Source organism: Bidens hawaiensis, unplaced genomic scaffold (assembly GCF_021521415.1).
Source record: "Bidens hawaiensis isolate Kalapana, Puna unplaced genomic scaffold, B.hawaiensis_p1.1 tig00055198_1, whole genome shotgun sequence".
NCBI classification, from domain to species: domain Eukaryota; kingdom Viridiplantae; phylum Streptophyta; class Magnoliopsida; order Asterales; family Asteraceae; genus Bidens; species Bidens hawaiensis.
In genome coordinates, this window is record NW_027499975.1 from 14,127 (window position 1) to 29,957 (window position 15,831).

At 37.7% G+C, this 15,831-nt stretch overlaps 2 protein-coding genes and 1 pseudogene across 3 annotated transcripts; 2 read left to right on the plus strand and 1 right to left on the minus strand.

Moving 5' to 3' along the window:
- Window positions 1–424: 424 nt before the first annotated feature.
- LOC143601003 (UDP-arabinopyranose mutase 1-like) lies at window positions 425–3,233 on the plus strand (annotated as a pseudogene). The gene is made up of 3 exons (XR_013147578.1): window positions 425–964; window positions 1,691–1,930; window positions 2,585–3,233. The product of XR_013147578.1 is annotated as a UDP-arabinopyranose mutase 1-like (transcript).
- A 3,244-nt stretch (window positions 3,234–6,477) lies between these two features.
- Window positions 6,478–8,845, minus strand: LOC143601004 (gamma carbonic anhydrase-like 2, mitochondrial). The gene is made up of 2 exons (XM_077078527.1): window positions 8,449–8,845; window positions 6,478–6,883 (listed from the first exon to the last, which is right to left on the minus strand). Exons 1-2 carry the CDS (start codon window positions 8,843–8,845, stop codon window positions 6,507–6,509), a joined length of 774 nt encoding a protein of 257 aa, XP_076934642.1. The 3' UTR covers window positions 6,478–6,506.
- A 1,798-nt stretch (window positions 8,846–10,643) lies between these two features.
- Window positions 10,644–15,277, plus strand: LOC143601006 (CBS domain-containing protein CBSCBSPB5-like). Its single transcript, XM_077078528.1, has 13 exons — window positions 10,644–10,760; window positions 11,443–11,575; window positions 11,660–11,830; window positions 11,919–11,997; window positions 12,096–12,209; window positions 12,313–12,379; window positions 12,452–12,557; window positions 12,643–12,701; window positions 14,102–14,211; window positions 14,270–14,403; window positions 14,494–14,579; window positions 14,660–14,749; window positions 14,858–15,277. Exons 1-13 carry the CDS (start codon window positions 10,686–10,688, stop codon window positions 15,035–15,037), a joined length of 1,404 nt encoding a protein of 467 aa, XP_076934643.1. The 5' UTR covers window positions 10,644–10,685; the 3' UTR covers window positions 15,038–15,277.
- Window positions 15,278–15,831: the final 554 nt, after the last annotated feature.

Genomic DNA, 15,831 nt, shown 5'->3' on the forward strand with positions numbered 1-15,831 from the left:
GCATCATACCCAAAGACCAAGCAGGAAACTCGGGAATTTCTGCAAGTGACAAGGACTTCCGCGGGAAGAATCCCCATGGAAAACCTTAAAAAACCCTTTTCAAAACCCTTTGCTTAAGTCCAAAAGTTCACCTCACTTTATTAAACACGCATGAGAAGAACATTGGACTGGGGGGACTTGAAGAGGTAGGTCCCAGCAGAGCCCAGTTGGGCCCGCAAGACTCACCTTGAACAGGGACGTCTGCGCAGAAACCAACTGGATCCGCAGGACCAACCATGCTCAGAGACGTGACGTCCTTACGCGCAGTACGCAAGCTGTTCCCGCAGGAAATGCCTCCCGATGGTGAAGGACTCCGCCTGTTCCCGCAGCTTCGGATACAAGCCATCAGGGAAGGCACGCACATTCTTCACATCACTCATAATTTATTTATCTCAACTGCTTTCTCATTTTTATTCCACAGCTGTCACAAAAAATAAAATAAAATAAAATAAACAAAACAGCTTTTCACCACCCTTCATAACGTGGTCACACCCTCTTCCCATGTGACTTGAACCTTATATATAACACAACACCCGTAACACTTCCATCACAACACAACACAACACGTCTCTCTTGTCATCTTCAATCCCTCAAACCCTCCGCTATGTCTGTTCCGGCCACCACCGTCGTACCGCCTTTAGCCGAAGACCTCGACATTGTCATTCCGACTATTCGCAACCTTGATTTTCTTGAGCAGTGGAGGGCATTCTTCCAGCCTTACCATTTGATCATTGTGCAAGATGGTGATCCCACCAAAACTATCAAAGTACCCGAGGGATTCGATTACGAGTTGTATAACCGTAATGATATTAACCGGATCTTGGGTCCGAAAGCTAGCTGCATTTCGTTCAAGGATTCTGCTTGCCGGTGCTTCGGTTTCCTTGTTTCGAAGAAGTATATCTTCACCATCGACGATGACTGCTTCGTAAGTCGAGATCTCTGTCTCTGGGTGTGAAAAAAACCGAGAAAACTGAAAATTGAACCGTATCTATAACAAAAAGAAAAAAAAACCCACCCGAATGGTGGATTCGGTTTGATTATTAACCGTAACTGAATTGCAAATTTGATTTTGATCGGATATACAGATTTTTGAATTCGGTTAAGCCGAATAACTATCTTTTTTAATTAATATTATTATTATTATTATTATTACGGTTTGAATCAAATGCAGATTACTTTTATTGTGAAAATTATACAATAACTATAGTAATTATATTAAAATTACAGTACTTTTTAACTAGTGTAATTAATTGCACTATACTATTTTTTATAAAATAATTATTTTAATTCAAAACTTTAATTAATCAATGTATTTGCATGCTTAGAATGTTACTTTTATTTGTATCGGATAGTGCCCTATTATTATTATTATTGACCCAACCCAATAGAGCCAAATACCAAATCATCTGATTATAAACATGAAGCAAAACTAGGAAAAATGATATTCGGTATGAATTAGGATCGGTTCATATTTCAATTATCGGCAAAAACATTTTAAATCCGAATAAACTGATCCAAACCAACCAAATAACCTATATCCAAACCTATGAAGGTCTAAAATTCAATCCAAACGACTAGTTTGGTGTAACAAATTAGTTTGTTAATTTAAGCATAATTGGAATTGAATTAATTAATTGTAACTGGATTGAAGGTGGCCAAGGATCCATCAGGACACGAGATCAATGCGTTGGCTCAGCATATTAATAATCTGCTGACACCCGCAACGCCTTTCTTCTTCAACACTTTGTATGATCCGTACAGATTTCGTGCGAGGGTACCCCTTCAGCTTAAGGGAAGGTGTCACCACCGCCATCTCTCATGGGCTTTGGCACAACATCCCGGATTATGATGCACCTACTCAGCTAGTCAAACCGCTTGAACGTAACTCCAGGTCCGTCAACGGTTAACAAACATTTCAGTTATTATCATACCATTTAATGACATTCTATGCGTACCGTTAATTGATTAATAAATAAATAATCACTTTTGGGTGGCAGGTTGACCTTTGTTTAAATAAACGGGTCACGTTCGAGTCGACCTGTTTAAAAACGGGTTGTCTTTTGTCTGCATGTTTAACAATCGGGGACCCATTTATAAAACGGTTCCCGTTCGATCCGACCTGTTTAAAAATGGGTCGTGTCCGGGTCGATCTTTTTAATAAAAGGGGACCTGTGTATATAAAGTATAAACTGATCGTGTTCGGGTCAGCGTGTTTATATGAATGGGCTCTGTCGGGTCGACCTGTTTATGTAAACGGGCCAGGTCCGGATCGACTTGTGGGCTGTGTTCGGGTTGACATGTTTATATAAACGGGCCGGGTTCTGGTCAATATGTTTATATAAATGGCATCTGTTCGGGTAGATGCTTTGTTAAATGGGTTGTGTTCGGGTCAACGGGTTGGGTTTGGGTCGACCTGTTTAGTTAAACGGGTCGTGTTTAGCTTGATCTGTTTAACCTGTTTAGTTAAACCGGTCGCTTGACTAACCCGTTTAACCCATGCTTACAACGCACCAACTCGATTAACACGTTTTAAAACTTAATGCAGGTATGTGGATGCTGTTATGACCATCCCAAAGGGAACTTTGTTCCCCATGTGCGGGATGAACCTCGGGTTCCAGAGGGAACTGATCGGGCCCGCCATGTACTTCGGGCTCATGGGTGACGGTCAACCAATCGGCCCTACGACGATATGTGGGCCGGTTGGTGTGCTAAGGTGATATGTGACCATTTGGGGCTCGGTGTTAAAACCGGGCTGCCATACATTTGGCACAGCAAAGCTAGCAACCCATTTGTTAACTTGAAGAAAGAGTACAAGGGTATCTACTGGCAAGAAGAGATCATCCCATTTTTCCAATCTGTGGTTCTACCTAAAGAATGCACAAGCCCACAGCAATGCTATCTTGAACTCTCTTAAGTTTGTGAAGGAGAAGCTTGGACCGGTTGACCCGTATTTTGAGAAGCTTGCTGGTGAGATGGTGACATGGATTGATGCGTGGAACGAGCTCAACCTGTCTACTGATGGAACCGTGGTCAAGAAAGCGGAGGTTGCAGCACCAAAAAAGAAGTGAAGTTATGCGAATTGGTTCGGTTTTGCCATACTTAAGTAATTTTTTATATTTTGTTTTATTGCTATAAGTTGATGAATTTTTAGTATTGGAATTTGGAATAATGTTTCTTTAGAAACTGTTTGTTCTACAGGCATTTGTTAAGTTATTAAGGAGTTGTAACTTATTTTTCTTTGTGATTCCCTTATAATTGAATCTATTTTAGCATTTTAATTTATGACTTCATTTTTCTAGAGGTGTATAGTTTTCAAAGGAATTCTCTATTTGTTTACCCCTTTCCACCTCTATAAATGGCAACTGCAAACGAGCCCGAACCTGATGGGTAAACCCGAAACATCTCGACGGGCATTTGGGTATGTGACTAGTTTTAGAAGCTTTTGTGATTATTAGACAAGCTTGGTATCATATGATACCAACTCAATTGCCTTAAAAGACCGAAACATAAATAACCGTTTACCACACCATTCCCACAAGCGTTTTCCTTTCTTTTGTATCTTTTTGGATGTCCTTGCGTAATGCAGAAATCTACTTGTTGGGGTAACATCCCAAATAACTCAACAAAGCCAACAACACTGCATTGACACGACCTAGCAAGTAGCATCGCGTCGACATAACAAAGCTACACTCCAACAGATCTACAATACAGTTGGAAAACCTTCATGATAGTGACAGGAAGTGGTCCCTGTGGGGGACCATTATTAGTGGCATCATTGTAGATGCTATGTAGGCTTACATATAGTCCATTGTTAAACCCAATGGAATATACTGTTGGCCACAATAAAACAAATATATTGTTGCACTACATGATTTGGAAAGGAGATGTGTTATTGGTCATGATTTAACATGGAGTGAACAAGGCGTGCCTTTGGGTAGCATCAAGCGTTAAGGCAAGCGATGAGAGATTGAGATGTCCGGGTCATCAACAGACGATAAAGAAAAAAAAAACATAGATGAGACTGAACAAGATATTAAAAGTCATGACTCATGAAGAAGATTGATTGAAAACAAAAATTGCATTGTGTGGACATTACAGGACTGTCCCCTCTTGTTGCGGGTCAGGCTGCGTTGAAAGCAGAATTAGACAAAGTTGCTAAACAAGAGAAAACTTGCTTGGACAATCAATACGTGTTTCTCCACTTTGCTTTTGATACATTTGGTTTCTTGGCCCTGTAAGCTGTTAATTTTCTTACGAGGGTCCAGTGAGTTGTGCATGGTAATTTCTCGGCCCCCATGACTCAAAGTTTCATTTTTAGTAGGATCGGTTTTACTATAAAAAGGGGGTTGCAGAGCAGCTTGTTTTCCATTTACCTATCACTTTATTATAATTGTTTGGAGTTAATGAAATATTTTCGTTGTGAAAAAAAAATGGAGTAAATTACTTTTTTTTTTATCCTTTAGGTATAATGGAAATTGCATATTTCGTTGTTTAGTTCTAATAAATACGCTAAAGCATCCTTTGCGTTTAATGTATGCCACTATTTTTGTTCTTTAAATGGTCATGCGTACTGTTAAAAATTGTCAGATGCGATGCATATGAGATCATTTTCATTGTTTGAAACCCAAGGATATGTAATTTACTCAAAAGATAATTAAAATAATAAAAAAAAGTATATAACCCCGCGTCCCCCCCCCCCCCCCCCAAACCGACCCTAGGCCCCTCCCATCATGTGGAGGTGGTTAGAGACAATTGCTATCGACTGAGAAGGTTTGTGACTTGATGAACACCAGCTACCCGTCCATCACTTCCCTCACCAAGAGGTCAACCGCTCCCATAATTCCAATCGAACACCAAACTCGAATGACATATATGGTCGATGTTGGGTGTTGGTAATTCCGCAACGTATTCACTAGTCGGTGAATATGGGAAGACCTAAGTTGACAAGTCAGTCAAATTGATTTAGTTTGGTAATTGTAATGTATTAGTATGATAATTTTTGGTCGCCAAGTTAGGGTTAGATCTATAAATATAGGGTCTGAGTAGAGGGTATTGATGAGTGATCGGTAGGGAATTATAGAAAGTGGAGGGTTGTAAACGAACCGAACGAACACGAACAAGACCTTGTTCATGTTCGTTCGTTAATGAAATAATTTTTTCATGAACGGTTCACGAACAGTTACCGAACGAGATTTTAAGTTTGTGTTCGTTTATTAAGGAAATGAATGTGTTCACGAACGGTTCACGAACACAAATGAACACAAATATAAAATCGACGAAGCCTAGAAATTGAGACAGATATATTCATCAACGTGAATAATAAAAGCATGTAAACAATTCGAACGAACATGAACAAGGGTATGTTAGTGTTCGTTCATTTAACTTTAAACGGAAACGAATGCTTAATCGAACGAATATTTAAGTTTTTGTTCGTTTATTTAAAATTGAACACTTGTGTTTGTCTAACATAATTCAACAAAGATAAACGAACATAAATGAACACAAACAAACATAAATTAACAAATACAAAACTTTTTAAGTAGATAACTTCTCAAAAAAATATTTAATTATTTTCTATTAACACAAACAAACATAAATAAACATAAACGAACGTTTATGAACATAAATGAACAAACGGAACATGTGTTCATGTTCGTTCGTTTAATTAAACGAACACAAACTTTTTGTTCGTGTTCGTTTGTTTATTAAATAAACGAACATAAACAAACTTCCCGCTGAACGGTTCACGAAAAATTCACCGAACATTCAGTTCGTTTACAGACCTATATAAAACCAATCAATCATGACACACGGCCTTAAACCATTCATGTAGTGGAACCCGATTTTGGTAACACGTTGATGAACTTGAGTTGTTGGCAACTTTCTGCTGATAGATGGAGTGCCAAACCTAGGGGTACCCAAACGGTGCCCCAACACCATGAAAGAGTTTAAAAACATGAATTGCATTAACATATTCTAAAATACAAAACAGCAACAACATCACTTAAACCATTCGGGTAGTGGAACTCGATTTTGTTAACCGATTGATGAACCCGAGTTGGTGCCGGCGTTTTGCTGATGGCTAGAGTGCCAAACCAAGGAGTGCTCGAACACCACGAAAGAGTGTAAAATTTTGAATACTATTTGGATATTCAAAAATACATCGCCAACATCACGTCGGCAAATACAAATATATATCAGAATTCCTAAACCAGTCCAACGAGCAGGGGCCACCGGGTCACCAGTTCAACTACCACTTGCCAAAAACCGGCATGTCCAATAAGTGTCGGTTCAAACAGAACAATGTGTCTAGTCTGGTTTTAACAACACTGGCCCAAACAGTCTAGTTAATCTTTGAATCAAGATACAGAAACAAGCAGACCGTGTCCTCTCAAGTTACTTATTTCTCCCTTTCAAGGAAAGCTGATACACAATAAACAAAACAAAAAAATAGATAATTATTTTATTCAAATTGAAATTCCATGAGCCTTCATCATCTTCTCAACCTCCAAATACACAGTTGAGTACGGCAAATACTCATTGAAATACTCTTTGCTGAGGTCGTTAATGGCAACTGCAAGTTTTGGAATTTCTAGGGTTTCTTCATGAGTAAGTTTCCTCACAAACCGAGCCGGATTTCCGGCCCATAATTCTCCACTTGGAATCCTTCTTCCTGGAGGCAGTACAGACCCAGCTTCAAGTATAGAATGGGTTTCAACCAAAGACCCTTCCATCAGTATTGAGTGCTGACCGATTATGCACTCTGGCTCGATCGTGCATGACCTCAGTAGGGAGTAGGCTCCAACCGTCACAAACCGTTCAATCATTGTCTCTGCTGGTAAACCTGTAAACCAAAGACAACTGTTTATGAAATAATGATAATAAAGATAACCAGTAAACTAATTTCACCTTCTCAAACTTAAGCCCCAAATAACCTTTTATGAAATAAAGATAACCAGTAAACTAAATTGCACTTACTCGAAAGTCAAAACGTGTGATCTCTGTACAACCCTTTCACTCTCTAAATTTAAGAGTGTGCACGGGACAGTTTGGTTCCCTTTTAAGCAAATGTGGTTGCTTCCTAATTTTATTTCCTAACTTTGTGTCAAATACTCAAATCTCGAAAAGAGAATGAGCTAAAACATTAGCAACCACTTATTTGGTTCGAATATTGATCTGTTTTTACGCTTACCCATATCTAAAACATGGTTTTTTCTATATAAAAAAAAGGTTTCTAATTGGGATTCAACCATTAAACTTAAGCATGTCTTAAAAAATGTGAATTGTGCGAGACCCAAAATAAAATGTGGTAAACTCTCAACTGATGAAGATAAGAGTATACACAGCTTCTATGCAAGATTGGTAGCAGGTTCAATTCAAATTTTGATATGAAACTTTTTTTCTATTTTAAAGCACTTAGCCAATGAGCCTAAACCACAAGTGATATGCGTTGAGCTATAATGGTTGTGTGGCCTGGAGTGTGAATCACTTATATAGAAAACCGAGATGTCACTAGCCCTTAGGCCCATTAGCTAGACACTTCAAAACAAAAAAAAGATAAATATAAAAAGTAAAACTGAACTTGTCAATATGCTAGCATACAAGCTGTGTGTATGATCATGTCTTATCATCTGAGAATTCACCACATTCAATATTAGACCTTATATAGTTTAGCCACCTTAACTTGCAACATTTTCCACGGTCATTTAAAAATCTGCTCAATATAAAAAGTGAGAGTTCCAAATAAGAAGATCAACTACTCAACTTGAATGGTTTATACACGCTTGTTGAGTATCATTTGCAGATTAAATAGAACAAACATGCAAAAAGCCTTCACTGAACCGTGCTACTTAATACACGTTAGAAGTTTAGACACAGCATCTCTAATAGTTAGCCACTTCACTTTTCTTATTTCCAGAATTATCAATCATCGCTTCAGATGTGTTGCAATAAACATAGACCAAGATAACAAGTGGTCTATAAAACTTCAGAAACTGCAAAGAGGATATGACATTTGAAGTTTTACACCTATGATATCTATAACCAAGTATTACCACCAAAGAAAACATGAACCCTTAGGCTTGATAACCAGTGAATTGACTATAAAACTAAACCAATCCATATACTTTCTTGGCATTATAACCATAGAAAAACGAACACAAATACTGTAAGTTCTTTACCCCTTGCACATTTCAAAAGTGAAATGTTATCAATTGGGAAACCTGCAAACAATATCTCTTAATAACATCCAAAAAGTATATCTCTAAACTCATCAGTGAAGCCTAATTCAAACATTTCCAAATCATAAAAACCCTAATTCACTAAACTCACATAAAATTTCTCAATCGATGACTTATTAATACAATAATATACTAAAACCCTAAATATTAGCTCAATAAAAAACAAAACCTGTAGGAGACGACCAAGCGGCATGAACAACGCACTTCTCCTGAACATTAGAACAAAACCCCACAGTAATCTTATTCAAATCTCCACGCAGCACAGCACCATTCCAAACAGAAGACCCATCGAGAACGTTGACCTGCCCAGCCAACACAACATTGGGAGCCACGTAAGCGTCCACGGCGATCTTCGGTAGCCACTGACCTAGCGGAATGATCTGCCGTTGGCCTCTGTAGTCCCACTTCACTCGGTCTGGAGATTCGGCAATCTTCTGAGCCGGTGGCGCCGACGGTTCGGATGCCTTGACGGCTGATGAGGTAGCGACGGCGCGGCTGAGCAGGTGGCGGTGGGAGGTGAGTGCGGTTTTCAGGGTTTTTCTTGAGAGCCGAGTTAACGAAGCCATTTCACGATCGGCGTTTGATAGAAGATGAAATGAGTGACGCCGTTAACCGGAGTGGGGGCTGTTTTGCTTTCGTTTGCCTTTTTTTCAATTGTGAACCTTGGTGTTTAAAAGTATTGCAAATAACCCCTATAGAAAGATTGTGTTGCTTAATGATAGCATCTATCTTATCAATATAATTATACTAAAATTCATTACATTTTTTTTTATCATTTTTTCAATTATTAAATAATATATTTTTATACTTTTAACATGACCTTTTCTCAAGTTTTCACTCACAACCACTTTCAATAAACATTAAGGTGTTGCTTGTTTTTTCAGTGGTAAAATGTCTGCAATTTGCAAACCACATCTAGAGATATGTAGAAGAAGATGTCGACCAAACATATGCAGTTTGCAAGAAGAAGACTGCTTGTTTTTTAACGTATGTAGATTTTTGAAACAAACTGGTGGAGTGCGAACTGTGGTATTGGGTGGTGGTGGTGCTGGATGATGATAGTGGCAGTGGTGGTGGTGGTGGACGGTGGGTGATAAACGGTAGTGGACGATGGTGGTGGATGGGTGGGTGGTGGCGAACGGTGGTAGGTGGGTGGTGGCTGGTGGTGGTGGTGGCGAACGGTGGGTGGTGGTGGCGGTGGTGGATCGTGGTGTTGGTAGAGTGTGGTGTTTTAACCCTCTACAAACCTTAAAATATCTCAGAAGTGGATGTGCCAAGTCTGCACCAAGAATAACCTGTGCAGATGTTTTTTAGTGAAACGTCTTCGAGAAAACAAACAGTTTGTAGGTGTCAATGTTTGCGCGGCGCAGACAAAACAGCCCACACAGACCTTTTCTAGAAAAACAAACAGCACATAAAAAATTATAGAGGTGGACAGTGTTTCTCCAAAGGAAATCATCAACAAAAGTTTCTCTATTTTCTCCACTTACAACTACTATATATAATACAGAGAACCTACTCATAAAAATACGAAGGACCTGCTGAGAATGCTTAAACACTGTGTTCCCGAGTTTCGTCTAAATACACAAAAAAAAGGAAAAGAAAAAGGAAAGGAAAGGAAAGGAAAGGAAAACGAGATATATGATTTCATGTCTGACAGTCGCGTCACTGCTAGTCGTTCATTAGAATCAACAAAACAAAAGAAAGAAAAAGAATGAGAATCACCACCTTAACCATCCCACGAGTGTCTGATAGTCCCTGCTAGCTATTTAGTAAAATCAAACACTTTTCAAACGAACAAATAAAACCCAAATGAATAAATGGGTTGAGTCTAGTTATTTTGGTTGTTTTTTATTTATTTGTTTTGTTTTTTCTCATCCCACTTTTCTAGAACGTATATAAATATCCGAAAAAGGGAAAACGTAAAACCCCAAAGCACCCTTTGGCTGAATCGTTAAAATTTTCTCCAATTCGAATAATAAGAGTAAAGAATTTATTTGCCTAAAATCAAACTCATGTTTTACAATCACAACTACTAGGGTTCCTCTCCTATCATTAATCAATCGCTTTAAATCCTCCAATACTCTTGGAATTGATTCAATTCTATTCTTGATCAACATGACCACAGGTTCTTCTCGAAGAAGCCTGGTTTCCACAACTTACTCTAAAAAAAAACCTTCTGAAAATGGCGCCACTCGAAGATCTGTTCCCGCTAATCGTCCAATGTAAGCTTTCATTCAGTTAATGTTTAATTTATATATTATATTATATAATTACACGCAACGATTGATCAAGATAGAACAAAACTTCAATAGGTTGACGGAAGAACGCACTGTGAAGCGATTGCGTCTTTCCAAAGCTTTGACGGCGCCTGAGTCGATCACGGTTGCTGAGGCGTGTAGGCGCATGACTGCTAGGAAAGCTGATGCTCTTTTGCTTACTGATGCGAATGCGTTACTGTCTGGCATATTAACAGACAAGGTTTATGTTCCTTTTTACAGTGCTAGTCGGATTGGAAGTTTATATGTAATTTTTCAATAATATCTGCATACAAAATTGTATGTATAAATATAAAGTTTTAGGAGGGGTTAACCTCAATCAAATTAACCATTCCGTTTTCAGTTAATTGCTTTGGTTAGTTTTTCGGTTTGGTTAGGTTAGGTTAGGTTAGGTTAGGTTAAGTTCAATTAATAACCAAAATCAAACCTGGGGTAAAATTTTTACTTAGAAATACATGAAATGGAACGGAGGCATAAATACATGAAATGGTGGTAAAAACATGAAATACATGAAATGGAGGCATAAAAGCTATAAACATATGAAAATATGAATGGTTTTGGTTCAGTTAATTTCGGTTAACCGAGGGTGCAAATAAAAACTGTTAAACTGATAATCGTTTTTGGGTTAAATCTGTTTTCGGTTAATTTTGGGTGGGATGTTGGTTTTCAGTTCAGTTATTGCTCACCCCTAATTTTCAAATACTAAAAATATTTTGACTGAAATTTGACTGGTACCGCTTTTAAGGCAATTAGGTGAATTGGGGTTGGTAGCCCTCTGATTTCCGATCAATCGGCGCCTAATCACGATTTATAAAACACTGACCTTTTAAAAGAATTTGTTTCTTCATAGCATATATTTTAACTAGATTTCGACATAATTGTAGGATATTGCAACACGAGTTGTGGCTCGTGAGCTTGATCTTGAAACCACTCCTGTCTCGGCTGTGATGACAAGGAATCCTGTTTTTGTAGTTTCAGACACACTTGCAGTAGAAGCCTTACAGAAAATGGTACAAGGTAGGAACATCCAATGAAAACTTGTGACGTGTCGCAATTCACAAAGAAATGTACTTGATTATTATCAAAATGTTTGTCTTGCAGGAAAATTTAGACACTTGCCTGTTGTAGAAAATGGAGGGGTTGTTTCCATTCTTGATATTTCAAAATGTTTGAATGACGCGATCGCGCGTATGGAAAAAGCTGCTGAAAAGGGGAAAGCTATTGCAGCTGCAGTTGAAGGTGTTGAGAAGCATTGGGGAACCTCGGCTGCTGGTTGGTTAATACTTAATAATATCTATTATAAGTTATTTGTTAATAGATTTCAGTTCTTGATTATATGTTATTCACTTGTTTAAAACAGGTTCCAGTACATTCATTGAAACACTTCGAGAGCGACTGTTCAAGCCTTCTTTATCAACCATAATATCAGGAAATCCAATGTAGGTAATATGTTTTACTTTGATAAATTAAAAAAAAATATTTCTTAACGAATTGCACATGATTATGAATTACTTACCTGAAATTGCTATTTTCATAGGCTTGTAACTGTTTCACCATCAGACATGGTGCTAGTGGCAACACAAACCATGCTCGAGGGTCACACGAGCTCCGCCATTGTAACAGTTGATAGCAAACCGCGTGGAATTTTGACGTTAGTATATTTAAATTTGTATTTTATATATGCATATATATCAAACAAATCATGTGGTTTTCAGCTAATGGTATCATAAAAATGTGATTTTAATGTATAATAGGTCAAAGGATATCTTGAATAGAGTTATAGCACTGGGTCTTCGTCCTGAATTAACCTTAGTGGAAAAGGTTTGTGTATTTTAATTATTTGTTTATTAATATATATACATATATATATTTGATGATTTATTTATTATTTAGGTGATGACCCCAAATCCTGAATGTGCTAGCATTGATACACCAATCGTTGAAGCTCTGCATACTATGAATAAAGGAAAGTTTTTACATCTTCCTGTTGTTGATAAAGGTAAATTTTACATCATATTAATATTTTGAATAATTTATATTTATGTGCCTGATTTATTCAGTTCATTTGGTGTCTTTTCATGCAGATGGAGTAATTCTTGCAGTTACTGATGTACTTCAGATCATTCATGCAGCTGTAGCCTCAGTAAGTTAACTTCTTAAATGGGCCAGGTTTAGATTGAAACGACTCAGGTTAAAATCTGATTATTGTTCATTATTTATGCATGAAGTTAAAATCTGATTATTGTTCATTATTTATGTCTAATTATTGTTCATTATTTATGCATGAAGTTAAAAGCGCAACTTTGCCATCTTCTCACTTCTCTCTGCAACCTTTTTTCTCCTTCCAACTTCACTATCACAGCTTCGCTTGATTTCCTTAGAGACAAAAGGTTACTTGCTGATGTTCGCAGACGATATTGTGTTACTTGCTGAGAAAAAACAAGATCTAAACATGAGGCTTGAGGAGTGGCGAACAACCTTAGAGACAAAAGGTTTAAAGATTAGCCGATCTAAGACGGAGTACCTCCACTGTGATTTTGGTGGGATAAACGACAATGAAGACGCACAGATCACAATTGAAGGGCAGGTGGTCCCGCAGGTAACGAAGTTCAAGTATTTAGGATCATTTGTACAGAGCGATGGGGAATTAGACAGTGATGTCACCCACCGAGTTCAGGTAGGATGGTGTAGATGGAAAGCAGCCACAGGTATATTGTGCGACAAGAGTTTCCCGACTAAACTAAAGGGAAAATTCTATAGGGTAGTAGTTAGACCTGCAATGCTATATGGAACAGAGTGTTGGGCCATCAAGAAGGCACAAGTGCGGGAGATGGAGGTAGCAGAAATGAGAATGCTACGTTGGATGTGTGGGCACACAAGGCTAGACCGAATAAGAAACGTTGTGTTTCGCGAGAGATTAGGGGTGGCGAACATAGCAGACAAGATAAGAGAGTGGAGATTGAGATGGTTTGGACATGTAAAGAGAAGACAGACGACGAATCCTGTTAGATCCGTAGAAAACATTACTATAGAGGGGAGGAGGGGTAGAGGACGACCGAAATTGACTTGGATGAGAGGATTAGGCATGATTTGATAGACCTAAACCTCTCCGAGGACATGGTTGAGGATAGGAATTCGTGGAGAAGTAGAATTAAAGTTAAGGATTTTTAGAGAGAATTGAATACCTTAGGGCTTAGACTTAACTTATTTAGGTCGCATACCATAATGGTATTTCCCTTACATATATTATTATTATTATTATAATTATTATTAGCTTTTATATAGCTGTTAAACTGTGATCTTATTATTAATATTATTATAATTAGTAGTAGTTTGTATATAACTGTTAAACTTTGATTTCCTTTATTTTGCTTCATACACATGTACTTAGAGCCGAGGGTCTCTCTGGAAGCCACCTCTTCATTCCTTTGGATGGAGGTACGGTGTGCCTACATCCCACCCTCCCCAGACCCTACTTATAGCTTTGCTGTCGGTGGGATTTTACTGGGCATGATTGATATGATTGATTTATGCATGAATTAGGCTGGAAGTACTGCAGCGATTGATAATGATGCTGCAAATTCAATGATGCAAAACTTTTGGGATTCTGCCATGTCAGCACCACCTGCAGACGATGACAGTGAAACAAAAAGGTATGAGCACTGTGTTGACTTTTTTGGTCAAACCTAAACAGAAATAATGATTTTGCAGTGAGGGTTCTTTCAAGATTGCTTCTGAAAATGGGACAGAAATTGGAAAAGCTGTTTATCCCTCACCTTCGTTACCTTATACGTTTAATTTCAAGATTCAAGATAGAAAGGGTCGGATGCATAGGTTTATGTGTGGTATGTTTTTTTCTTTCATTACTTTAATTATTATTGTGATAAAATTTGATATTACAGATGTTAATTTACTTGATTTTGTCATTGTGTTAGAAACTCATAGTTTGGCGGATCTTATAACCGCCATACTTCAAAGAGTAGGTGGTGAGATTGACCGCAACAACCTCCCACAGATTCTGGTAACTCTCGTCATCTAAAAAGTGAAAAGGTTTACTGAATGTTGAATGACAGACTTTTGACTTTTGGTGAGACATTGTAGTATGAAGATGAAGATAAGGATATGGTAATGCTTGCAACAGATAGTGATCTTATCGCAGCTGTGGAACATGCTAGATCAGCTGGTTGGAAGGTATGAACGTACACTTTTGAGTAAAATTAGTTTTTTACCCATGGTCTTTGGTCCTATTTCATGGTATTTGTATGTATAAGTTGATACAATTTTTTTCATAATACACAGGGATTAAAGTTGCAGCTGGATTATTCTGGGATGCCTAGAAACCGAAAGGGTTCATCAGGTGGTGGTTTGGAGCATGTTCATGCAGATACATGGGCTTCGGCTTACAGTTCGGTTGCAGCCGGGGCTGCATTGGTGGCTGGTTTAGGTGTATTAGCATTCTTGAGAAGAGCTGGCAATTGATGTTTGTTATTTTCTTCTTTTCTTTTTCCTCTGAAAAACGTTACAAGGGTGACTCCAGGTTTTGATGTCGTAAAACATGCCTATTTTTGTGGCGACACATGGAAAAACGAGACTCGGGTGCTCTCCATTTGAGAGTATTATAATTGATATAGATACTTGTATTGTATGATGATTCTATCTTGTTAAGTGAACTGGTTTAACGTTCAGTCCAGTCATAAATAGGATGGAATTTTATAACAGGGAGAATGCTCTTTGTGATGAAAGCACCTTCATTTTTATAGGCATTGAATCTTTCTACAAGACAAGAATAGTGTTTCGATAGTTAAAATCTTTCATAGCTGGCACAGGATTCGGAACTGCTTTCAAAGTAAGCAGATCCTTTTCTACTTGGTAACAGGTTTGAAACCGGGAATAGTTTTGATAAAAAATAGTTTTGACTTTTCTTGCCCTTAACTTGTTTAAAAAAATACCTGGTTTGTACATCTCTATCATGTATGGCTTTTGCTAAGAGTTTTAGGCCCTAATTTGAAAAGAACTCAAATCTTGATAGGGCAATTTTTTTTAAAATAATTATAAAAGAAAATAATGTGTATTTTATATTACTTATATGCTCTAACTCTAAATCTATATTACAAGAATTAAAAGTCTAAAACAGATGGTAAATTTGGTTCCTTTTATCTTTAACGACCAATTTTACTGAAATAATGTATTTAGGATCTAGCACTCCTACTAGTATACGGTATAACAAGTTACATTAAACAAACTATTATTTTTTCTTTACTAAGGTTGATGGG

What these genes read in the sequence shown, in the direction of transcription:
- LOC143601004 (XM_077078527.1), bottom strand. Translation starts at nt 8,845, where the DNA reads ATGGCTTCGTTAACTCGGCTCTCAAGAAAAACCCTGAAAACCGCACTC. An exon ending in CGCTTGGTCGTCTCCTACAG is followed by an intron (nt 6,884 to 8,448) that starts GTTTTGTTTTTT and finishes TTTGGTTTACAG; the next exon opens with GTTTACCAGCAGAGACAATG.
- LOC143601006 (XM_077078528.1), top strand. Translation starts at nt 10,686, where the DNA reads ATGACTGCTAGGAAAGCTGATGCTCTTTTGCTTACTGATGCGAATGCG. An exon ending in TTGGGGAACCTCGGCTGCTG is followed by an intron (nt 11,831 to 11,918) that starts GTTGGTTAATAC and finishes TGTTTAAAACAG; the next exon opens with GTTCCAGTACATTCATTGAA. An exon ending in CTAGATCAGCTGGTTGGAAG is followed by an intron (nt 14,750 to 14,857) that starts GTATGAACGTAC and finishes CATAATACACAG; the next exon opens with GGATTAAAGTTGCAGCTGGA.